General features: G+C 37.3%; 1 protein-coding gene and 1 pseudogene across 2 annotated transcripts in view; one reads left to right on the forward strand and one right to left on the reverse strand.

The window, feature by feature from the left end:
• Window positions 1-25,876, reverse strand: part of PIBF1 (progesterone immunomodulatory binding factor 1) — a 181,444-nt gene that overhangs the window by 105,465 nt on the left and 50,103 nt on the right. For both annotated transcript variants that reach the window (XM_028526719.2, XM_036011297.1), the window contains one exon: window positions 14,955-15,053. In XM_028526719.2, the coding sequence (XP_028382520.1) occupies window positions 14,955-15,053 (99 nt within the window). The remainder of the gene's footprint in view (window positions 1-14,954; window positions 15,054-25,876) is intronic.
• Window positions 3,270-12,000, forward strand: LOC114508803 (annotated as a pseudogene).

The raw sequence follows: 25,876 nt of genomic DNA on the forward strand, positions 1-25,876 counted from the left end.
GCAATGTGACAACAGAGGAAGACACTGAAGTGAGGTGGCCATCAGACAAAAAAGCCAAGGAATACCTGGAGCCCCTAGAATATGGGAGAATCAAGGAACAGACTGGTCCTAGATATTTAAAAGGGCGTATTGTCTTGCTGACATTTTGGTTAAAGACTTCTGGACTCCAGAACGTTGAGACAATACATTTTTGCTGCTTAAAGTCATCAAAGGATATGGTACTTTATTGTGGCAACCACGGGACATTAATATAGTATTGTTCTGAATTTTGTTGCTTTTAATATGTATCTTGGAGAGCAAAATGTACCTACTGATGTTGTTTAACGTAAGATCACACTTAACTAGTGGCACAACGAACCACTGGGATGGGAATGAAGAGAACAGATGTCTACTCCCAGCCCTGCTCCTAATAACAGTGTCACTGAGGACAAGTCATGTAAGCTCATCTGATTTGTTTCCTCATTTGCAAAGTGACTAGAATGTGTTCAGTGATCTAAGTTCCTGCCAACTCTAAACTTCTAGGAACTTTTAAAGTGTTAAAAATAACGAAGCACAGTATAAAAATCATAATAATTCAAAAGAGAAATATTAAAATAGTGGCAATGGGAAGACTGGTCAAGTGAAATATGCCAGAAGGTTACAAGAATATGTAAAATTCCCCATAAAGTCAGTAGCTTTTAAAAACCTCCATGTAGCTCTAGTTATAGGTCCAGAAATGTGCCAGGCTCCATGTTTTATAATAAAAACAAAGCCTGAATGATTTATAGGAAATAAACTACTCCTGTTATGTGAGCATTAACTAAGTTAACACATATAAAACACCTAAATATTGCTAGGCATAGTAAGGGGTCAATAAATACTAACTTTATTATATGGGATAAATTATCTTTTCTTCTTTTACATATCTTCTATCAGTAAAAAGAGCTCATAACCACAGCTTTTTAAAGACAATGTTAAAAGGGTTATTTAGTAACAAAATTTTGAAAAGCCTAACTCTCTAGTTTTTATTCAGTGGTAACTTTTTTGTATGTGCGCTGCCCTAAAACATACTCTTCCAATCAATCCTGTTTCCTTCTTACTGAAAGAACTTTTCATGACGGCTGTAACGCTGAAGTATAATTTAGAAGCGGTCTCCAAAACTGGAAGTAATGTTCATCTAAATATGCCTGCCAAGTTTAAAAATGTATTAGGAGTTAAATTGAAACATGTTGAAAATGACTCATTGTGGACCAGAATATATACTGTAGGAAATAAGAGCTCATTTACAAGTGGGAGAAATACACTCACACTTCATCTGTGGTAATTCTCTGGACTTTCCTTCCAGTAAACATCATATTTTAAAATAATCGTGGAAAATATCTTACTTTTAACTGAAGGTTTTATGAGTTGACTTAGTCAGCTGGCATTCCAATTTTTTATACATATCTTTTTTTGGATGTGGATATATTTACCAAATGTAAATCTATGAAAATTTTCCCCAAAGCAGCAGAGCAGTAGCCTATAAAGAAAGCTGTATAATCTCTCACTCTCGCTGGTTCAGTTCACATGCATGATGGCCAACGATGATTCCAGATTTCTAAGAAAGCATCCGAAAAAGTGTGTAGACATATAATGTGCTTTCCTTCATTTATAAACACGGTGCTGCTGAGAAGCACCAAGAGGGCACGGTACTTAAGTGTTTTTTCTAGCAATACTACATATTTGTACCGATTCTATCTACTCTCTTCTCTTGTGACTCAAAATTACACATTTGTGAGGCAACTGGCTAGACTGAGAAAAGATCGTGGAACTCACCTGTCCTGTTTTCCCCTGCCCCAACCACCCAAGGAGGTCTGTAAGAAGAATGAACCTGAAACCTTAGTGTTATTAACCAACGTTCTCTCTAAGCTAATTAATAGGCCACACACTTAAACATATATTTGATCATAACTTTATAATGCAGCCTTAAGCTTGATTCAATCAAAAGTGCTTAAGAACTCTAGTATGTTTAAATTTTCTGAGCTTTGTTTTCTTATTTCATCGATCAGGAACTGAAGCGAACAATTCACTGAAGTATCTGTTCTGCACCTCTTTTTTTTTTTGCATTATGTGCCAATCACCCAAAAAGAAGAAGTTTCATCTAGAAACTATCCCTAACCCCAAAATGTATTTCATAAATGTGATCATAGCTTCTGGCAACAACTGAGCAGTGTGGGCATGGGCTGGTAACCCAAGTAGGACGGTAGCACTTTCCATCTTAAAAATTTGATACAGAAACGCTCTTGAGCAAACTATTTTTTTTAAAGTGCATGTGTGTATATATATATTAAATTTATTGGGGTAACAATGGTTATTATATAAGTTTCAGGTGTACAACTTTATAATACCTCTGTACACTCAACTGAGTGCTCACCACTGAAGTCGAGTCTCCTTTCACCACCACACACTTGACCCCCTTCAAGTCTCTGTCCTGCCCCACTCCTCTCCCCCTCTAGCATCTCCGCATTCTGTACACGAGTCTTTATGGAGAAATTCTCAAGATCCTGAGTTATTATTTTAAAAGATTTTAATAAATTGATTGTAGAATAGCTTTAAGTTTTATTCTAGCCTTATCAAAACAGCCTGAGACACTTATTGGTGTGAAAAGAACACGGTATTATTTCAGTCCCCACTGTGTTCCTTTTTCTACACACACCCACACCCACACACACACACACACACCCACACACACACACAGTGTCAGAGAGGCCTTTCTTGACATCTATCATGGTTAATCCTGCTCAAGCCGTAATTCTTCTTTACACAACCTAGTTCACAGCAATCACCAAAACATATAATTACAATAATTATATACATTTGTTTATTTTGTCTCCCTCAACTGATTCTCAGCAGGAGCACTCTCCACTTTATTTACTAACATATATCAGCACCTGGCACAGTGACTGGCACACAGTAGGCACCAATAATTATTTGTTGGGTGAATAAATGGGAAATAGGAGGGAGAAGGAAACAGTAGTTGTGAATCACCAGCTTTCTTGTTCAAGTGCCTAGGCAAATGATGTTAGTCAGAACACCAAACTATGGCAGGAAAAACAGGTCTGGGCAAGAGGATTAACTGAGAGGGGGATGGAGCAACCAAGTTAGAGGTATGGTACGTAATTACAACATGGCACCAGTGAAGGAGTAATGAGAGGCTGACCCAGCATGAGGGCGACAGGAGTGAAGAGAATTGTAGAGATACTACTGGGGTAGAATGTATAAAATTTGATAAGTGATCATACAGAGGAGCAATGGGAAAGATTCAAACAGAAATGGCTTTGGATGGTGGCAGAAGTTACAGAAGTGAGGTCAGGTGAAGCCACCTTTTGTTCGGGGCAGGGTGACTGTGTCGGCAAGCAAAGTTTGTTTTAGCAATACTGAGTTTAACGTTCCAGAAAGACAGCCACATAAAAATATCAACCAGGTAGCTGGAAATCTCAGTTTATAAGACATAAAAGTATGGTTTGGGTTTAAGAACTTTATTGGTCATTCCTAAAGTAACAGTGGAAGTGGAGTAGAAGACGAGGTCCCTGGGGAAAGATGAACACACACTCACACACAAACGACCAAATGCCATGAGAACAGAATAGAAAAGAAAAAATCAAAGAACTGTTCCAGATTGAAGGAGACTAAGGAGGCATGAGAACTAAAAGTAATGCATGATTCTGGACTGGATCTTGTACCAGAAGAAAAACTGTAATAAAAAGACATTACTGGGACAAATGACAAAATGGGTAAAAGTGCAATCATCAATGTTGTCCTATATTTGAAAGTGCACTGTGGTTACATAAGAGAATATTCTTATTCCTAGGAAATAAACTGTGAAGAGGTAAAAAAGTATATGGTATATTCAACATACTGAACTATTCAGGAAAAAAAAAAAGCCCAGCACGTGTATGTGTGTATGAGTGAGGAAGGGAAGGAGGGAGACAGAATAAGATGATAAAACAAATGAAGCAAAATGTTGAAAAGGGGTGGGTCTAGACAAAAGGTACACAGACATTCTTTGTACCATTCTTGTGTTTTTGTGCACATATGAAATCGTTTAAAATAAAACTTAAAAAAAAATACAGACCAAGATAGAATGAAGGAGCACAGCCTTGATTTTAGAAGGTAAAGACTGAATTGATCGCTAGAGTGATGGACATTGAGTTATTTAGAATTGAGAAGAGGTTTACGTCACCAAATATGCGAAGTGCATTTCTCCACATCAACTGTTCCATTTACACAACAAAATATGTACAATATATGCTCATAATGCTAGTCCATTTCTGTTCTTTGGAGGTGGAAATAGGTGTATCACTTGAGAACCTGTACCACTTAAGCCCAATTATAAGCAATAAATTATCCATGAATAGTTAAACGACTCCCTAGGACATGGTTCCTGGCAGGACAAGGAATTTCAGATCACACCAATGCCCAATAAAGAAAAAGAAAGATAGATGAAAGGTAGCATAAAGTAAAATTTATATGCTGTCATGTGAATATGGCAGTTTCTTATTGGTTCCTTTCAGAGCTTTATGTCTAAACTGAAAAGGAACAGATATTTTTCATCTCCGCAATAAATTTCTTAATGCTTTCATGTACATTACATTATTACTAATTCTAAAGCCTTTACTGGGGAAAGCAATGGAATCACTTCTGGGTAATTTAGGAAGTAATGAGTACAGCTTGAGATATAATCCTATGAAAGGGAACAAATTTATGTCAGATGGAGCAGCAGTCTAAAAGCCAAGAGAAAATTTTAGAACAACATGGGGCTAGACTATTTCAATATAAATAAAGCAAAACTGTGGGAAAATAGAACACTCCACGAATAAGAGAAATCAAGTAACAAAGAACATATAATTTTACAAACTGTAGAAAACCAATAGAGTAACCCATTAATGAGAGTATATTGCAAATGATCAAACAAAAATTCAGATATTAAAAATTTCATCTAAAAAGTATGAATTATTGTATATTCCTTCTTTCACAAAGTATGACGAAAGAATACCTTAATATAGGGTTGAGAATTAGGAATTTATACATTCAAATGACAATTTTGAAGCGAATTATGTTATGTAACCATGAAATCTAGAAATAATTAATAAAATTATTGCAAAGTAAAATAAAGTTTAAGTGCAATATCATAGCTTTTATTTCTTTAAACAATTTTATTTATTTATTTATTTTTTACTTTAGAGCGAGGGGGAGGGAGGGAGAAAGCGAGGGAGAGAAACATCAGTGTGAGAGCGAAACATCAGCTGGCTGCCTCCCGTACTCTCTGTGACTGGGGACTGAACCTGCAACCCAGGCATGTGCCTGACCGGGAATCGAACCATTCGGTTTGCAGGACGACGATGCCCAACCAACTGAGCCACACAGGCCAGGCAATACTATAGTTTGTATTCCAAATCTCATTATCCTTTATTCCATTAAGTTCATTTTGCAAATGATACATACATTGACTTGCCAGCTGAAGAAGCCAGCAGCAGATTAAAGGACAGAAAAACAAAGATAAAGCAATCTAAGAGCATTAAAAAAAAAGGCAGAATAAAGGCATACCAAAACTGTCCTGATCTTGGGGATAAAGCACCAAAGGGGAATTTAAGAAAACTAGCTTCTATATCAAGCTTTAAACTAGCTTGGTACTACATAAAAGTAACTTATCCTACTCACGTTTTATTTTTGTATTCTACATGTAAAAATGAGTATAAATTCCTACTATAATCAGAAAAGTTGTAGAAATTGAAAGCATAACATCAAGTAGTTATCATTTAAAAATATTTACTGACTGAATTACAAATACATTTCAAAATATAAAACATATTTTTAAAAGTTAAAACGATCATAACTGAAAAGTACTATTAAAATCAACTCTAGATGGCAAGTTTACTTTAGATTCATACATAGGCCTCTCACGTGGGCTCCCACAGATTAACAGTGCATTCAACTTGTTCCATTATTCACAATGATCAAGGATAAGAATTTCCCTTTGACAGAATCTGCACAGTGTGTGCAAAGATTCAAAGCAACAGACATAACTGTTCACATTCATGAAAACTGGATTTTGCCGTGCATAATGCACACTTTTTGCCCAAAGTTTTGAGGGAAGAATAGGGTGCACATTATATGTGGGGTGGGTAGTACTAACTCTGTATCTTTATAATTGTTTCTAATTCTTTTATTTATGCTTATGTATTAAAAGTGTAACTCTAGAAAGCAATAACGATATCTGTATACAAAATAATACCCTGGAATATGATAACTGGATTTGTTTTTAAATATAAACAAACAAAAAGTTGAACTGAGAAATTAAAAAGAAGGATTTTTTTCCCCTGAAAGTGTGGGCCAAAAATGTGGGTGTGCACTGTACACAAAATAGAGTACTTAATTTTGTTACTCAGCACTAGATAAATTATTGAATTTGAACTGGAACCTACATAGACCATTTAAAAAATTTTTTTCATTTATTTATTTTTTAGAGACAGGGGAAGTGAGTGAGAAAGAGAGGGAGAGAAATGCTGATGTGAGAGAAACATCAATCAGTTGCCTCTCGTACCTGCCCTGACTGGGGACTGAATCCACTACTTAGGCAGCATGTGTCCTGACTGGGAACTGAACACATGACCTTTTCTTTGTGGGATGATGTCTAACCGACTGAGTCATACCTGTCAGGGGCCTATGCAGACCTTTTAATCTCTGAGAAAATCCATAATTTTGTAGACAATTAAAGTCCTTCAATGAAAACCCTTTTTTATTCATATTTACAAGTGGCATACTATTTTCTTACATTGTTCTTTATAATAACACTGTTTGTTTAATCATTAAATGAAGCATATGATAAAGAAAAACTTTTGATATATATAAAAAAGCTGAGACTAATTAGACCTGGTTAGAAAATTGTGTATGGGCACATCTGAGACTTTATTTATGTAAAGTATAATTCAGGAAAATCACAATCCATGTAAAGATTCAGATATATTTGTTTATTCTGATATTGATACCAAGAAAGTAGAATCACATATTTGAGTAATAAAAACTCAACATCTGAAAAATAAAAATATTTTTCTTTGGGTTTCACTATATACAAAAGTACACATGATATTCCCAAAATATATGAGTTCAAATATTTCTAGGCAATATACACTTAAAAGAATTTCAGTGGATATTAAACAAATATATAGTGTCCTTTTCAAATAGTCCTAAGCACTAAGTTTTTATTTTGAAAAAACACAGGAAAAGTGAACTGCAGAGATTTAAAATATTATGCACTCAAATATAGTTTGGGTTCACCGTTCCTCCTGCACAGTAACTTAACTAACGGGTTAACTCTTTTGAGCTGTTGTCACAGACAATCTCGGGATTGAAACAGGCTTCAAACACATCAAGCTGCCCACTTGATGCTTCGGTCCCTGGGAGCACATTCCTACTGAACGCTGGTCCAGCTACTGCACAAACACTTCCCCTGCTGGAGAATGCTAGGTGACAAGGCATTTTTGGAAAGCCTCGACAGCAAGTTTACCTTTATTCTTTCCTCTGATGTTTACCCAGGTTTCCCAACTCTAGTACTTTAAGTCTTACCAAGTGAGAAAACCAGCTCGTTCATCTAGGGACCCTTCAAATATTTGTTGACAGTTATAATCTAGCACTGCTAGGGTACTTTTGCATCTTTCCACAGTTTAGGTCAGAGCTTGGGTTTAAAGCTTGGGTGCCCAGACCCCAGCACAATTCTATAGATAAGGTAATTACCAACCACATTCTAGATATAACTTCTATTATTGTAGGATAATATATCCATATAGAAATCTCCCAGGTTATTTTCACATTTCAATTCAATTTCAATTCAATTATACTAATAACTCAGGTTTTCTGGACCCAAGTGTATGATCTTATATTTATTCATAAAGTTTCATTCAGGTCATTAATTTCTGCTTGAAAAGATCTACTTGGATCCTTGTTCTGCAATTCATTTCTTTGTTATTCTTCTGCTGTATATTATATCAAATTTGTAATATAAGGTGCTTTTAGTTTTACTCAAATCACTGATAAAAATGTAGCACTATAGTACTAAATGCAGTAATATATATAACACTATAGAGCATTACCGATGGCCATAATGCACTTACCTCTTGATTATTACTGATTCTCTAAAAACATCTGGGTAACACCTTAAGCAGTCACTAACCCATTTACCTAACCTTGAATTGTGCCCATATATTCCCTATCTTGTTTAGAAGGATGTCATGGAAAGTCTTGGCAAATCACTTGAACCCTAACTTCATTTCTATGTTTTTACCAGTGCAACGTCCCTATTAAAGATGGAAATGTAATCTGCTTTGATTTATTCTTGAGAGCCCATCCTAACTCTTGGTCATCTTGCTTTCTTCAACAGCAATCTTAAAAACCACTACGAACATCGCTGCTTACTGAGGATATAATCTAAGACATGCACTTATAATATTTTATTATATCTAAGCCTGAAAACAACCTGGAAAGAAAGTTTAAAAATGTTACAAGTTCAATATTTAAATAGGACAAAAGAATATATTATAAAAAATCTATATCCAACCTCTGTCCTCCGTCCTCCCAATTTCTTATTCCACAAGCAAGAATTGTTTAGATATAAGCAAATACACACAAACATATACATATGTGCATTATATTGTTTTTTAATTTTCATAGAAATGACAGCCTTATAAATATAATATACACATATCTATCTGTTATACATCCTGCATGAAAAAAATGTGTGCACATATATGATTATGCTGTCACATATATATGGTTCTGCAGCATGCCTTTTTCACCCAACAACATATCTTAAAGATTTTCCCTTGTCAGGATATAAAGCTTCTTTATTCCTTTTGTACAGTGACATGTTTTATTCTATAGCTGTAACCAAGTGCTATAACTTACTTAGTTATTGCCTAAACGTCAATGAATGTTTGGGATAATTTCAATCTTTTGTAGCAGCATCCTATGCTATAAAGAATATGTCGTTATACATGCCATTTAGTACCTGGCAAGAATGTCTGCAGGATAACACACTAGAAATGAAACTCCTGGGCCAACAGCAATGTGCATTTGTTCTTTTGACTGGTTACTAAATTACTCTTCAAAGAGGTTGTACTGAATTAAAATCCACTAACAAGGCATGAGATTTCCTGTTTTTCCATACCCATGCAAACACAGAGTATTACCAACCTTTCAGTTTTTGCTGGAGGATAACTAGTTTTAACCTCCATCTAATTTTCATTTGTGACTGATCTGTAGGAGTGTCTTCCTACGGGGAAGTTAATCACATGACTGTGACAGGGGTTGCAAATGTTTTTCCCAGACTGCACTTGTCTTTTGACCTTCTTTATGGTAGTAATTCCACACCAACATTCTTCATTTGCAAGTAGCTAAGTTTATGAATTCTTACTTTTACAAATTCTGCATTCCAAAAGCATTGTACAATCCAGGGCTTATGAAACCATTACCCTACGGTTTCTCTCGTACTTTACCGACTTGCATAAAAACAGCTGATCTATTTGGAACGTGTCCCAGTGTCAACCTTGAGGTATGAATCCAACATTTCTTTTTCACCACATTGGGTACCCCAGTGACCTGATGCAATTTGTGGTTCTTGTTCAGAAACTCACTTATTTAATTTTTCAATATGAACCATAGATTCAATATGTGTGGTTAAAAAAATCTTTCTGTAACATGAATAAAGTCTGAGTATCTAATGTATGACATGGTGACAACAGATGACAGTACTGTATTGTTCAACTGAAATTTTCTAAGGAAGTAAAACTTTAGTGTTCTCCCATGTAAGTAAACATGTGAGGTGGTGAGTGTGTTAATGAACTTCAGGGGGAGGAATCCTTTCACAATGTATACACATATCCAATCTTCAGGTTGTCCACTTTCAACATCTCACAGTTTTGTCAATTGTAAAGCTGGGGGAAAAGGTCCCCCAATCCTATGAAGATTCAGGAATCCACCAGATTAGTAAAAAGTTTGAGTGCCCAGAGGCCTGAGGAACGCCAGGGGGACCTCCTCCAAAGCAAATGATAAATTTGTTGCCTCCATAAAGAAAGAAGGCCAAACCCAGCACAGACAGAAGCTACAGGAAACAAAGTGCGGTCTTACAGGGCCAGGCAGTCCCCATGGAGGTGGCAGTGCTGGCCTTTTATCTCTAGGAAAAAAGCTGCAGGCGCCCAGAGAAGCTTTAGACCCATGTGATGTGTCCTTTGTTTGATCTACAGATTAGTATTAATGTAAAGAGGTCATTTTTCAGAACATTCTCACTTTATCTCCTGAAAGGGTCAGGCCAGTCCAGTGAGGCCAATACAAGAAGACTATGAGTCGCCAATCAGACACCCTCCACAAGCCCTGTGGCCAGATGAGGGGCCAGGGCCTCCGAAACCAGAGCCCCGCAGCCAGCTGACAGAGCCAGTCCTAACTTGCAGCAGACCATAGAGGACTACATCCCACAGTCAGAGACCAGGCACCTGCGGCAGGAAGCCATTCTCAGCCACTTAATGTGCCAGGTGGTCAGCCCCTCACAGTTTGGGACCACAGGAAGCCTGGAGCTCCCGCTGGCCTGCTCTTCCCTGGACTCTATGGGCGACGCTAGAGGCGGGCAGCAGGCCCGATTGTCCAGGCAGCCTGCCCAGCTAAGTCACCGACTGAGTGATTTGGAAGCTGCATTTGTCAGTCATAATCCGTCCAACCATGAGGCTGACATCTCCGCTTTATTCCACTCCGGCTTCCAGGACTACATGACCTACCAAGGAGACAAATACCACGAGGACAAGAACACCTCAGGCTTCATCAACCAAGAGAACAAGCTCTGCACTGATCAGAGGACCGAAATGTTGAGTTGGAGTGACAGGAACTACATTGTGAATGGCCTGGAATGTTTTGACTGGAGGAGACAAGCAGTCCTGCGGGAGGAAGTGGCCTGGTTCCTGGCCTACCACTGCAAGGTCCCTGCCCAGCTTGATGCAGAAAATGTGGTCGTTCTAAGTGGCTACTGCTCTGTCTCGTATTCATTGACCATGGTTCTGTGTAATCCAGGTGAGGCCTTTCTGACCTCCACCCCTTCCTTGCTGGCTTCACCTATACTTCCCACCTGTATGGGAAAGTTGAGCTGATTCATGTCCCCCTGGACAGTCAGATCACTGAGGTGAACATGAAACTGTTCCAGCTGACTGTGGACAAGTTAGAGAAAGCCATGCTTGGGGCTAGTCTTAAGGGGGAAAAGGTCAAAGGCCTTGTGCTTATCAACTCCCACAATCCTCTGGGAAACATCTACTCCCAGGACTCATTGAAGGAATATGCAGAATTTGCCAATAGGTAACCTCTGTGTGATTATAGATGAGATTTGCATGCTGTCTGAGTTTGATGATTCCACCACATTCCACAGTGTTCTGGGCAGGGGAAGTTTGCCTGAGCCCAACAGGACCCATTTGATCAGGGGCACCAGTAAGGGTTTGGGGATCTCTGGCTTGCATTTTGGTACTCTGCACACCCACAAGGAGGTGGCCTCTGCCATGAATGCCTTTGGCTTCCTCTACAGCATCTCTGACATCACTGGCACAAGCTGTGTCAGCTGCTCCAGGACAGAGAATGGACTGACAACGTGCAACTGCCCACTAATCTCCTCGGCTGCAGGCAGCTCACAGGTACATCACTAACAAGTAGAAGGCACTGAAGATCCCTTTTCTCAGTCGTGGCTCTGGCCTCCATGTCTGGATCAGCTTGAAAGAGTATCTGGGCCCATGCACATTTGAGAAAGAGCTGCTCCTTTATCGCCACTCCCTGGATGATGAGCTAATATTGTCCCCTGGCATTACACACGTCCTACATGTGTTAGGAGCCTGGCTGGTTCTGCGTCTTTTCGGATAAGCCCCTCCACCTAACAGTCACCATGCATTGGTTCTCTCAGGCACTACTGGAGCAGAAGCGGGATTTCACAGTGAAACAACTAAAGGATGCATAGAGGGAATAAGTGGTCTGCTTTCCAACCACACCTCCAGCCAATCACATGCTCAGGTTGTCCCTGACATCAGCCTCTAGTCCAGAATGCTGTAGTATTGACCCACCGCTGTAACAGAGCAAACAGTGGGCTCCTCCAGAAACTGGCTCATCTGACCCAGTGAGCAGTCTCAAGCTGAGCATCTGTGACTTTTGGAAGGTTTGTATCTTTTTATCCTTTGCTAGCCATTTTGTGGTATGAAATGATTTTAGAAGGTTTTGGGTGGGAAAGCTTGTAGGAATAAAGGGAGTTCTGGATGGGTTTAATTTTGTATCCTATATGTAATAAATGAAAGAAAGAAAGAAAAAAAGGAGGAAAGAAGAAAAAGAAGGAAGAAATAAAAATAAAATAAAATAAAATAAAATAAAATAAAATAAAATAAAATGAAATGCCTGGTTCCAGTAATGCTGGGTTCCAGTAAAGAGTACCTGAAACACACTCTTATCTCTCACCACACATGGGGGTCAGGCACAGTAGATAATAAGAGTATTCCTGGAAGCCACTGCTACTCAGAAATGGCTAGCGATAATTTAACTATAAAACAGAAATGACTACGAACCACTTAATCCAAATGCATCCCTAACTCCATCGCCTTTACCAGGATCCCAGAAGGCCTGTGCTACTTCAACACCACCCAACACAAGAGGAAGTTAGTGTGTAGACTTAAAAATAAATCTTGCTGGTATTTTCGTATGGATCCCATTAAATGTACAGTTTAACTTAAAAAATACTGACACTTTCATAAAAAAAACAGTTCTCTATGTTCTCTAAAACCAGTTCACCATTCTCTAAAATGAACTGTGCATGGATGATAGGTGTAATGTGAAAAATATAACTACCTGCTGCTCATAGGTATTTCTAGTGTGTCTAGAAACATGTTCTTTTTCTCCTTGTTTGCCTTGATTTAAAACTACCATAAGTATTTAAGGCTGGTTGAAAATCAGGCTGTGGATAAGCAAGGTTTTTACTAATACTTCAAGGAATTAAAGTTCCTCTCTTCTGGCAGTTTAAAAATGAGCTGTACCAGTTTATTCAGTATTCTAGTGGAAAATGATTTGAAAGATACCAACTTTTGAATGACAAAAATTTAGTTAGTAAAGATTAATAACAAACAGTTGAACAAATTAGTTTATAATAATAATAATAAAAGCAAGCATTTCTATAGTACTACTCATGTGCAAGACACTGTTCTATGTGCTTAATAAGCATTAAATAATAGAATTCTCAGTAATTCAGAAACACATTTAGGTACTAAAGTATCCCATGGCCTTTAGGATAAATACCAGTCTCTGGACAAGCAGGTAAAGAAGAATTTTTGGTGTTAAGAAGATTACAGAGTTTGGCATAAATATAAAGTAGTCCTTTTTAAGGTCTGATTTACTATTCTCCTCATTCCAAATCCACAAAAACATACCAAAGGTAGCAAGTTTGGAAATTCTGCTTGGTTTGCTCGCTAAAATCTTATGCTTTCTTTTAAAGTTTGTTAGTTTGTTCACAAATACTATTCTACAACCATTACTAAATTTATCATGCTCAAAAACATCAACAAAAAAGCCAAATAAATCTTTAGAGGAAATCATATAGATATATAAACAGAAGGATTATACATACTAATAGATAACGTTAAAGATAGCTTGTATTAGCACTTCAACAAAAACAACTGATTTACAAATTTATTTTATATTAAGATCTTTGGAATTAGACATAATTTCACATTATAGGAAAGATTTCTTCAGTATTATATTTATTAAAGTTCTTCCACAGGTCAATCAGGTTTATAAAGTTGAAGTGTATTCAGAAGTATAACACTGAGCCATTCTAAAAGATTTTGACAATCTAAAAAATTAAAGATTAAAGGTTAATTATACGAAGACTTGCCTCAATCTTTAATTTGATGTATTGCGTAAATCACAGATAAATCTGCAACTGTACATTTAAAGATTAAAGACCCGTTCAGCTTATCTTCAAAGTTTATTAGTGTGTCAAAGGTATATGAACTTTTTGTACTACCTTAGTAATTTTCTGTCTGAAGTTATTTCAAAATAAAAAGTTTTTAAAAAGTTAAGCACTGTTTACTTTCCATATAGTCAATCCACTGAAAATGCAGTGTTCAATGAGGTAATGATATTTACCTTGATATTCATTAGTGACTTTCCTTTTAACAAGGCTATTAAATATCCTTTGTTACTGATAAATGAAAGACAGATCATTTTCTCTTCTCCTTCCTCCTACACATGAACCAGAACATAAAAGGTTTTAAAAAAAATGAACTGGGGAGTGTACAATGAAAGGTACAACTACTTTGGAGTTAAGCTTGGCAGGTTTTCTTAAAGTAAAACATTCACTTATTCTATGATTAACAATACCACTCCTAGGTATTTACCCAAGAGAAATAAATAAAAACATATGCCCATAGAAACACATGACAACAAATGTTCATAGCAGCTTTACCCATGACAACTCCAAACTGGAAACAATGTAAGTGCCCATAAACAGGTGAGTGCACACGCAAACCGTGGATGTGTGCTCGTACTCAGCAACAGGAAGGAACGGACTGCTGACACAGAAACAAATGGACGGCACATAGAATAAGGCTGAGTGAAAGAAGCAAGACACCAAGGAGTATATACTGCATGATTCCAGTTAGTGCTAGTCCAGAAAGAGCTAAACTAAACTATAGTGATGGAAATCAGTGTTTGCCTCTTAAAGAGTAGTGATTGAGATGGATGAAAACAGTATTATGAAGCTCTCTCGTATGACTGAATTGCTCTTTATCTTATTTCAATGTATGAAAAAATTACACATTATAAAAATAACACATGTACATTATATTTCAATAGAAATAAAGATTATACTTTATTAAAAATCAAAGTAAGAAGAACAAAAATTGCAGTTTTAACATTTCTGCTTTCAGGCTGCTTACCTGTCTAAGAGCTCATTATGTTTCTCTAAAGCATCCTTTTCAGCCAGCACTGCTCGGTCCTTTTCAGCCAAAGCATTATCCCTTGCTTCTCGGAGATTTCTAAAATGTGAACATACATTCAGTTATTCTAAATACATAAGCATCCATCTTCTAAAGATTAATAAATGAGTTTCTGTGGAGTTGGGTCCTCTGACAATCCTAAGGAGCTGAGAGAGGATGGCAAAGGGAACCGTGTATCAGGTCAGTTTCTGTGGCAGTACGTGGCCGTGCAGGTGCAAACACGGTCTATCTCTAAATGTCACGTTGCCTTTCTTCGCAACTTTTCTCCAGATGGGCTGAAGGTAGACTAAACAGTAACTTGTTTAAAACTGTAATACCATATTATAGTATATACATTATTATTAATACCATATTATCCATGAGACAACTGAGATTTTGAGATGTTACTAATATTTGATAAAGTACTTCAAGTAAAAGATATAATACAGAGGTCACAAGTATACAAATGGAAATGAAGCTTGGGCTGTGAGCAAGAGAACGACTGAAGTGATACTACTCCCTGCACCTGGCTTGAAGAGAAAGGGGAGAGAAGGGCACCCAGCAGGGATGATGGATTAGGAGAGAGCAGAAGGTACAAAGTACATGAAATCCTGATGAGGTGACAAGCATCAAAGTGGAAGTAGCTGTACGAGTAAGGAGGAGGACTAGAGATCGCTGTCGGAGAATGGATTTGGAGACAGACTAGTATTGTACTTCCAGCGATAACTGTAGCTGTGGCCATTGGAGTAGCTGAATGCAGTGAAGCTGAGATGAAGGTCAATGTTCATGTAGGACAAAAGGAAGTATGAGGCCAGAGTACTAGATAAATCATCTACTTCCAGTGCTGATGAAAGCACTGGAAGAACCTGAAATTAAAACTGATACGAAAATACACTTAGTGACAGTTAAGGGAATGTCCAAAAGGTAAAAGGTTACAACAGTAATTAGGAGATGATACAGCCAGACATAGCCTTTAAAGATCAAATCTTGTTTCATTTTTTATTAAAGTGAACATTTGAGTTTAAAAAATATCAATAGTCAGCTTCTTTAACAGAGGTAATTTTTTAAAGAAATCTTCTTAACAGAGTTATAAATAAAGATAGAGTGTAGCTAGCATAAACGATTTTGTTCACTTAATCCTTACAAATCCTTTATGTTGCTTTTTCTAACCTATTTCATAGTTGAGTAAACTGAAGTTTAGAGAACTTAAGTACTCAGCCCCAAGTCACACAGTCTAAGTGTTAAAACCATAAATGGAGCCCAGCTATGTTTTATTCTCAAGAGTGTGTTTTTTTAATACATCACATTACCCTATCTCCCACAAAGACGTAAACTGGGCACTAGAATTTGGTCTTTATTTTTCATGGAGAATGTCAGTAGAGAGTCTTGAAAACCCATCTGGTTTGAGTAAATATACCTAAATAATTTAAAAGAAATAAGATAACTCTCATTTAAAAGAAAACAAGTTCACTTACAGTGGGTATCATAAAATGGCATGTCATTTGCTGATATCATCCTGACTGCAGTGACCTTCAAAAAAGATTCTATTATTGAACTGAAACATGAAAATTTACTTTTATAAATAGAATAACATTCTCAAAGTATATCAGAGATGATTTTTTCATTCCTAGATGATCTATACATTTTAGTCAGTAAATCATCACAAATCGATTGCAATTTTCATATCTCAAATGTAGTCTCATTATTCTATATGTTATTTCAGTAACAAAATTCCATGTAGATCATTTTTACAGTACTGATTAATTATGAATGCCTAGTTGGTAGGTGGAGGAGCTTCAGTCCCTAGCTATATTGCTTTTCCTGTAATAATGGGCATTAGAAATAAAAGCAAGTCCCAGGGAATGAAATAAAACCCAGACTAAACTAATAGTAGGGCTTACGAAAGGAGGTATAATTAGAGGGTAACTAGTGCATTCACCATGCCACAATCTATATCATCCAGCCAACTGTAATTAGTGCTATATCAAGGCATAAATAAAATTTTATGGCCCAAAAGAGGAGGGGCTGATTATTTTTCATTGGAAAAAGAGAGGTGAGTGAATTAAGGGAAAACATGTAAGTTGGACCTAGAAAAACAAATAAGTAAAGGCAATTCAAAAAGAGAAAACTGAAATGAATGAAAGAAAGTGCTAAACACTGAGGATTCTACTAGTAAGTCCTCTTGTAAGTGTTTGCTGATAAGATTTCTGTGTAAACCCTTACTCCTAATTGGGTACTGCACCTTCCATACCCCTGCCCACAACCTGCAAACAACTGTAAGGAGCAGCATAATTTATTTTAAAATAGAGAAATACTTCCTTTAATATTATCTATTGACTTTTAATATTTCAAATTAAGTCTGAGAGAGAAACTGCAGTATTCTTCCACTGACAACAATTGTAATAGCAAACAGAATGCTTACCATGTGCTAGGAACTATTCTAAGCACTTTACATGTCATTCTTTTATATTTATAACATACTATATTTATGATAGCATGTTATAATTTCACCTCCACAACAATCCCATAAAGTGTCGGCTGTATCATTACCTTTATTTTATAAAGGACAGGACTGAAACAGAGAAGTTAAGTATTAGCGCACGGTCACATACAAGTAAGCTACGGAGCCCAAATGTGAACCCAGAGTGTCTGGTTCTAGAGTCATGCTCTTCAGCATACTAAGATTTCCTTTATTTCACAGAAGTTTTCTCATTAGGAAAATCTGTCATTATGAGATTTATACTACATGATTATCTCATAGCACAGACAGATATTAAAAATCAGTCTTGAGGCCCTGGTTGGGTAGCTCAGTTGGTTAGAGCATTGTCCTGATAGGCCAATGTTGTGAGTTTGATCCCTGGTCAGGGCACATATAGGAATCAAGCAATGAATGCATAAATAAGTGGAACAACAAAAATTGATGTCTCTCACTCTCTTTCTAAAATCAATCAATAAAATAAAATAAATAAGCCTTGAAAAAAATTGTGAACATATTTTACATTTGTTTTTATGGCCCTTGTTTTTTCAAATTTAGACTGGTTTGAAAAACACCAGATGGATTGTATTCTGGCCATAGATAAAAGCATAAATGCCACATAACTAATAAATTATCCATTTTAAAATGTTAAATGCATTAGAAAATGTAACAAAATACAATTAAAGAACAGAAGGAATCCAAATGTTCTTCAAAAGACACAGCTGAAAAATTGATAGAAACTACCTGTAACATGTCTGAGCTACAGAAGCTTGTACGTGCAGTTTGAAAAGTCCAAGCTGAATATGTTACATATAATCAAATATAATTATAATCCATATATCAATACATAATCTATATATGTACTCAAATATATATGTATATATAATCAAGTATAATTATGATAATGGAGAAAGATGTTGGGAGTTGGTAGAATTGTTTTAAAATATAAACAGAGGGGAGAGGGGAAGGGAGGGAGAAAGAGAGAAACATCAGTGTGTGGTTGCCTCTCACACACCCCCAGCTGGGAAACCTGGCCTGCAACCTAGGCATGTGTCCTGACTGGGAATCGAACCAGCGACCCTTTGGTTTGAAGGCTGGTGCTCAATCCACCGAGCCACACCAGCTGGGGCAACTTCAGGTATTTTTTAGAGTGAAAGATGATCCTCTTAATAATCATGCTAGAGAAAGAGATGTAACCCAGAACTTCCACAGACAAACAAGTAGGAGATATCGTCACTTAAAATTATAACATTCAGACAAGAAACTTAAAGTTATTAGTTATTCCTCTAAAAATGGTTTTAATACTGCAATAAAATCCATGTATTTCATATGTAATCTAGCATATTTACAAAGAGATAACTTTATACATCTAAGTTTATCCAGAAGTATCTCATATCCCATCCAAAGCCTGGAAACCTCAGTACAAAACATACAACAGACTTCTGTACAGGGTGGAATGTATTTTCTTACTACTAGAGATAAATTTGACAGTACCAATATGCCAAATCTAAATTTACACTTGGAAAATGTTAAGAAAAAAAATCTTAGAAGAATGAGAAAAACTTTAGGAACCATTGAAATTCTAACAGAAACGAATCAGAGTTTGGCCAGGCCAAGAGCATGTCTTCGCTTGACTAAATATCACTAATGCCTCAGAATTTGAGATTTACCAGAAAAAATAGTGAAAAACCACGGCTGTCAGAAGAGCTCGGCAGGCGCAACCGAGCAACCCATTCTTCTCCTTCTGTCAGCACATAAAATATTTTTGGTTAATAAGAGTGGACATTTTTTTTATAGTTGGAACAAAAAGGAATTGAAACAGGCTGTTGCCCTAGCTGGCGTAGCTCAGTGGATTGAACGCAGGCTGTGAACCAAAGTGTTGCAGGTTCGATTCCCAGTCAGGGCACATGCTTGGGTTGCAGGCCACGGTCCCCAGCAACCGCACATTGATGTTTCTCTCTCTCTCTCTTTCTCCCTCCCTTCCCTCTCTAAAAATAAATAAATAAATAAAATCTAAAAAAAAAAAGAAACAGGCTGTTTATATTACAAGCTTATTTATAGGGAAAACATTTGAATTAATCACTTCTACCTTCAGATTTTTCTTTCTGGACGAAATATGAAACTTCATTTCTATATCTGATGCTTTTGTTTTAAATATGGCATAAAATAGAAGGGTTACAAGTGGATTGATTATCTGTTGTTATATAATCAATAACTGGTCATTTTTTTCTTAAAGTAACTTAGCTGAAAAGTGAATGGGACATAAAAAACCAAAGTAAAAATTTTATTTAACTCAATTCATAGGGAATGTTATGCATTTTAAAAGTAGAAACTTTCTGAGGTTACTTTTCACTGAACGTGCTATACTTTCCTATTATCTTACTAAGTTGGTGCTCAAGCAGATTGTTTTTTTCATTTTATAGATGTGAAAACTTGGGCCAAAAGTAGATAAATATCCAACCCAAACTGTGGTTTTAAAAGATTATGAAAAATTGAAGCACCAAAATGCAAAACACCTGTTTAAAATCCGTGATTTCTCTGAAGCAGGGCCGATCTATTCTTTCATTCAACCCATGTTTATTGAGCACTTATTAGGCACCAGACATCGGTACATGGAATCCAGCACTATGCAGATGAAAATCCCTACTCGCATGGGAACTACATTCTGGTGGAAAAGAAACCAAAAGTATGTTAGTAGGTCCTAAGTGCTAAGGATAAAAACTAGGCAGAGGAGGGGCTAGTGGGCAGCAAGTGTGAGGGGGCTGTGGTGGATTTTAGAAAAGACATCAGCGAACAGGTGGCACAGGAAGACTTGGAGAAAGTGAAGAAACAGGGCTCTGGGTACCCAGGAGTGAAGTGTCAAGCAGTGTGAACCACAAATACAGAGACCTGAGGTGAGAAATGGACCCAACAGTTAAACCAAATGATGACGTTTGAGTCAAGTGAGGACAGGGGAACTGGCAGCAGATCATGTAGTATCACTGTCCATAACAATCATTTGCATTTTTACTGAGTGAGATGGAGAACAGACTGGTGACAGCACACAGGGAAGCCAGGGGACTACATAAGAGGCTCTGGAAATGATCAAGGTAAGACGTAATAGTACCTGGGACCAAGGGAGAGTCTGTGAGATGGGAAGGGATCATAAATTTTGAAGACCACCAAAAGGATTACTGAAAAACAGAACACAGAATATAAAAAAGGTAGAAGAGGTTCAAGGTGAGTTGAAGGTTTTTGGTCTAGGCAGGTAGAACAGAGTTGTCCTTAATTGAGCTGGATCAGCCTAAAGGCAGAGCAGGTTGGATAGACAGAAGTTTGCTTCTGGAAATAATAAATTTAAGGTGCTTATTAGTTAGCCACATGGAAATAAGATAGAGAAGCTGCAAAAGATCCCAAGGAGAAAGCAGAGGGAGTGAGTAGTGCCCAGACTTCCTAGAGTCAGTAGAAAAAGGGGAAAAGTAAAAGTGAAGTATCCTGGAAACCAGTTCAGGAAAGTGTTTGCAAGAGTAGGGAGTGACCAACTGTATCAAATATTGCTAATAGGTCAAGAAAGATGAGAACTGAGAATCTGACCATTAGATATTTGGCAACATGAAGGTCTCTGGGGGCTTATAAGAACAGCTTTGCTGGAGTGGTACAGGGTGAGGAGTGGGGACAAAAGCTTCTTAGAAAATTTTTAAAAATGGGGGCACAGTGATAACAAAGGAGTATACCAGACTCTCTGCATGTATTTGGCCAAAAAGGGCGCGAAGAAATAGGGCCCTGATGAGGGGGAAAATGGAGATAAAAAAGGCTTTTTAAAGATGAGGGAAATATTATTTTGTACATGGTTGAAACGACCTGGTAGAAAGGGGAAAACTTTGCCCACATGGGAGACAAAGGGGAAGACTGCTAGAGCTGTGTCCTTGAGCAGGAGAGAGGGGACCAGCTCTCATTACAAGGGGGGAGTCTGGGCCTTAGAAGAACAGGGTCAGAGAGGTAGGCCCGGTCAAAAAATTAAGCCATTTTATAGAAAAATAAAGGCCTTTCTACAAATTTTCAAAATTACAGATACTTTTATAAAACCACAATGAGATACCACTTTACACTAGTCAGAATGACTATCATAAATCAACAAATAACAACTGCTGGTGAGGATGTGGAGAAAAGGGAACCCTAGTGCACCATTGGTAGGAATGCAGACTGGTGCAGCCACCATGGAAAACAGTATGGAATTTCCTCAGAAAACTAAAAACGGATGTGCCTTTTGACCTGGCAATTCCACTGCTGGGATTATATCCTAAGAACCCTGAAACACCAATTCAAAAGAACCTATGCACCCCAGTGTTCATAGCAGCACAATTTACAATAGCCAAGTGCTGGAAGCAACCTAAGTGCCCATCAGTAAGTGACTGAATCAAAAAATTGTGATACATTTACACAATGGAATACTACATAGCAGAAAGAAAGAAGGAGCTCCTTCCCTTTGTAACAGCTTGAATGGATCTGGAGAGCATTATACTAAGTGAAATAAGCCAGGCGGTGAAAGACAAATACCATATGATCTCACCTATAAGTGGAACCTAATCAATAAAAAAACCCCAAATGAACAAAATATAATCAGAGACATTGAAATAAAGAACAAATGGACAGTAACCAGAGGGAGGAAGGGGATAATGCAGGAAAGAAGGGGAAGGGTCAGCAAAGAATATATAAAGGATCCATGGACAAAGCCAAAGGGGGGTAGGATTGAGTGTGGGAGGTGGGGGTAGGGGAGAGTGGGGGGAATGGGGACAACTGTAGTTGAACATACAAAAATATATTTTTCCCATAAAAAAAAAAAAAAACGAATGGTATTACAAAGTTCTGGTGATCCACACTACTCAGCCCTCAAGAGTGAAGTAGGGTTTGCAAACTCTTGAGATCTCAAGAATTCTAAGTAAATTACCACCAAAATTACAATTTTCATTAGAAGTCTTCTGTCGGTTTTCATAGCCTTAACTAGTAAAACGGGAGTCTGCACTGCATGATGGAGTCAGATGTGTCTGGTTTAACCAAAGAAAAAGCCTGTACTCACAGGCAAGTCACACCCTTTCAGTTTCCTCATTTGTGAAACGGGGACACTAATCCCTGTGACCTCATAAAATGTCCCACTTAATCATTTCTACAATGTATGTTGAGTATAACACTTGATGCATAACAGCTACTTATTGAGTAATAAATAGTATTGCTAGTATGCTATCTAAATATACAAATCTAAATAAACAATACAAAGGTATTCGTCTAGAGAATGATAATTGGGGCAGTGCTTCCCAAGACTTCTTATTCTGTAGGAAGAAAATGATGATGTTTGTAAGAGTGCACTGGGGGACACGGAGAAGGCTGCTGGTCCTCCGAGGGCTGAGGAGAGTAATACTGGGGCACTGTAGAGAAATGTTTCTAGTAATAAAGTACGTAATCTTAGACAGGGACTTCGGGGCTTGGTCAGAACTGCCATATCTGTGAAAGATCAGAAATTGTCATCTTCCTTTCTAAATCCTGTCTGCGACCTGGAGCTGACGGCCACGTCTGAGCGCCAGTCTGAGACGAGGGAAGCAGAAGAGCTGGAGTCATTCCTGAAGCATGTGCACTTCCTGTCGATCTCCAGGTCTTCCCAGTTCTGCTAGCTAAACATACTCATGTCCAGCTGTTTTCCTTTCCATTTCTCGTGTTCACTTAAACTATCCAGTTGTCTTCTAACCAATCTCCTTGCCTCCATTCCCTTTTCAACTACATATAATCCACCCCACACTGCAACCACAATTTAAAAATATATATGTATACATAATATAATGTACATTATATTATAATGTATATAACATAATATACATTATAATATAAAGTGTATATGTATGATGTCACTCTTATACTATAAAACCACCCAAATTTCCCCACTTATGAACAGGGCCTTTTAAAATGTGACGCTTTCCCGCTTTAGGCAGTACCCCCGCCTCCATGAACTATATACTGCAGCTAAATCCAAGTTCTTACATAACTTGAACTTTGCTTCATATCTGAAACACCCTAGAAAACTTGAAATACTTAAAGATTATTAATTAAGCAGTAAACACATGAGGTTATCATCTACAGGCATAAAGAACATAATTAACAATAAAAGATAACAAAATTTCATTTACAATTATTTGGGAAGTTAAGATATAGAAAGTTATACTTTCAGAATAATATAACTGAAAAGACAAAGGAGATTATTCTTAAGATCTCCCATTCAAGAACTTTAAGAAGTATACAGGTATCTGGTAAGATATGAGCAACAGAAGTTTGCTGAGGCACTAATGAGGGCATCCACTTGTTACATGAGGAATGGAGCCTCTGTACACTAGAGTTCCGTTTCACCTACTGTGGTGTGTTACATGCCCCCTACTAACCTCTGTAAGTAAACTCAGATTTATGATTCAAAGGTGTTTGTTATCACTCCAAGATTATACACAAATTTCAAGCTTATGTCATTAAAGTTTCTCCTTGAGTACTTTTGGAAGATGATAAATTGTGATCAAGGTAGTTTTTACTGAAATGGTAGGGAACACTGAAGCAATGCCGATCACCATTAAAAGCCTATTTTCCATCTCCTTTTCCCTAATGCTTCTCCCCCTTACAAATAATTCTAAAGCAATTTGAACTTCCATATTCTGCGTGCCATCAAGAGCATCATGAATACCTGTAACAGATTCATCCTTGCCTTCTTTACAGCATCACTATGAGAACAGTTCTTTCTGTTTACAGCAATGAGATTACCTTAGGTAATGGTAGTGGTAGTTTTACTTTAGAAAAAACTTAATCAGCTGAATTGATCTCGCCTGACTTTATTACCTCACAGTATTAATTAGGAACAAATAGCTATTTTAATCAGAAATTTAGGGTATACAGACCCCTCTGTCTATACTGATATTTAATTACAGTAGAGACCAATACTTAAGAATAATTATATATTTTGCAATAGTGCCTTTTAATGATAATAAACTGTTCCATAATGCTATGTTGACCTTAAATTGTATAAATATATAACATTCATTTTATTTAAATTGTCAACACAATGGTAAAAGAATTTTTAAAGTATTACATATTGGCAAAAGGTATCAAAACATTTACATTTATATATAGTTATAATTTAAAATGCATTTTTCACATATATTATCTCATTTAGACCTTGTAGGTCACCCTGTGAAATAGTATTATTAGCTCATTTTATGTAAGAGAAGTTAAACTTCAAGGATATTAAATGGTATATTCACTCAGCTAATAAGTGGTAAAGCCAGAATTTAAGTTTGGCCTTTTACTCCAAATCTCTTTTGTAATATACTGCCCATTCAAGGAATAATTCTTTACCTCCAAATGTGTAAGAGTGTCTGCACATTCTAGTTATATAATACCTACTAAGCAAAAATGTTATTTATATAATAAATTTCACCACCAGAGTGGGTTTGACTCACTATTTCCCACAGCGCTGAACTGGTATTTTAAAGTAACTATAAAGTACAGAAAAAGACAAGAAATTCAATTAACGGATTGAGCCAAAGCAAACATGTAGGAGACCGTTCTGTGTGGCGTGGGCCCAGCTCCCACTTGGAGATGCACAGGACCCACGCTCATGAATAGGTTCTCCTGTGGGACATCAGGCCTGCAATGTACCTAGGCTGCTACGAGTCTTGCTTTTTGCTAAAACTCCCTCACCCTGAACTGAGGACATTTACCGCAAAGTAATTTCCTAAAAACCATGCTAAACCTTCCAAGGATGAGTGTAACTGGTTCAACCACTTTGACTTTTCATTTGCAAATATCCCTCTTCTGTGATGTGATTAGCAGCATTCTCTCCCTTGTTTTCTGTAAAAGGTAACCACCTAAAGTGAACCTGTGCATAGTAAGTGAGGACCACCCTGTAATGGCCAGAGAAACCCAATAAAGGCCTGTCATGGCAGAGGCAGCCGCTTTTGCTCCTCTTGAGAGAGAAGCCATGCTGTCCCTTTTCCTCCACCAGATCCAGGAGTCGTGTAAATGCCTCGTTTCATCCATAATGATGTGGACACTGCGGGCCGGTATCTGCATCACATACATACACACTATTATCTCAAGTACAGCAGCCCTTCCTCACCCACAGTTTCAGTCACCCACAGTCAACCGTGGTCCGAAAATACTAAATGAAAAATTCCAGAAATAAACAGTTCTGAAGTTTTAAAGTGCGTGCCATTCCAATCAGCAGCATGATGAAACCTCATGCTGTCCTGCTCCATCTGGCCAGGGACACAAATCATCCCTTTGTCCTATGTGTCCACGTTGTATCTGTCTGCTCTCTGCCCATTAGTCACTTAGTGGCCTTCTTGGTTATCAGATCCATCGTCATAGTATAACAGCATTTGTGCTAAAGTAACCCTTA

Source organism: Phyllostomus discolor, chromosome 11 (assembly GCF_004126475.2).
Source record: "Phyllostomus discolor isolate MPI-MPIP mPhyDis1 chromosome 11, mPhyDis1.pri.v3, whole genome shotgun sequence".
NCBI classification, from domain to species: domain Eukaryota; kingdom Metazoa; phylum Chordata; class Mammalia; order Chiroptera; family Phyllostomidae; genus Phyllostomus; species Phyllostomus discolor.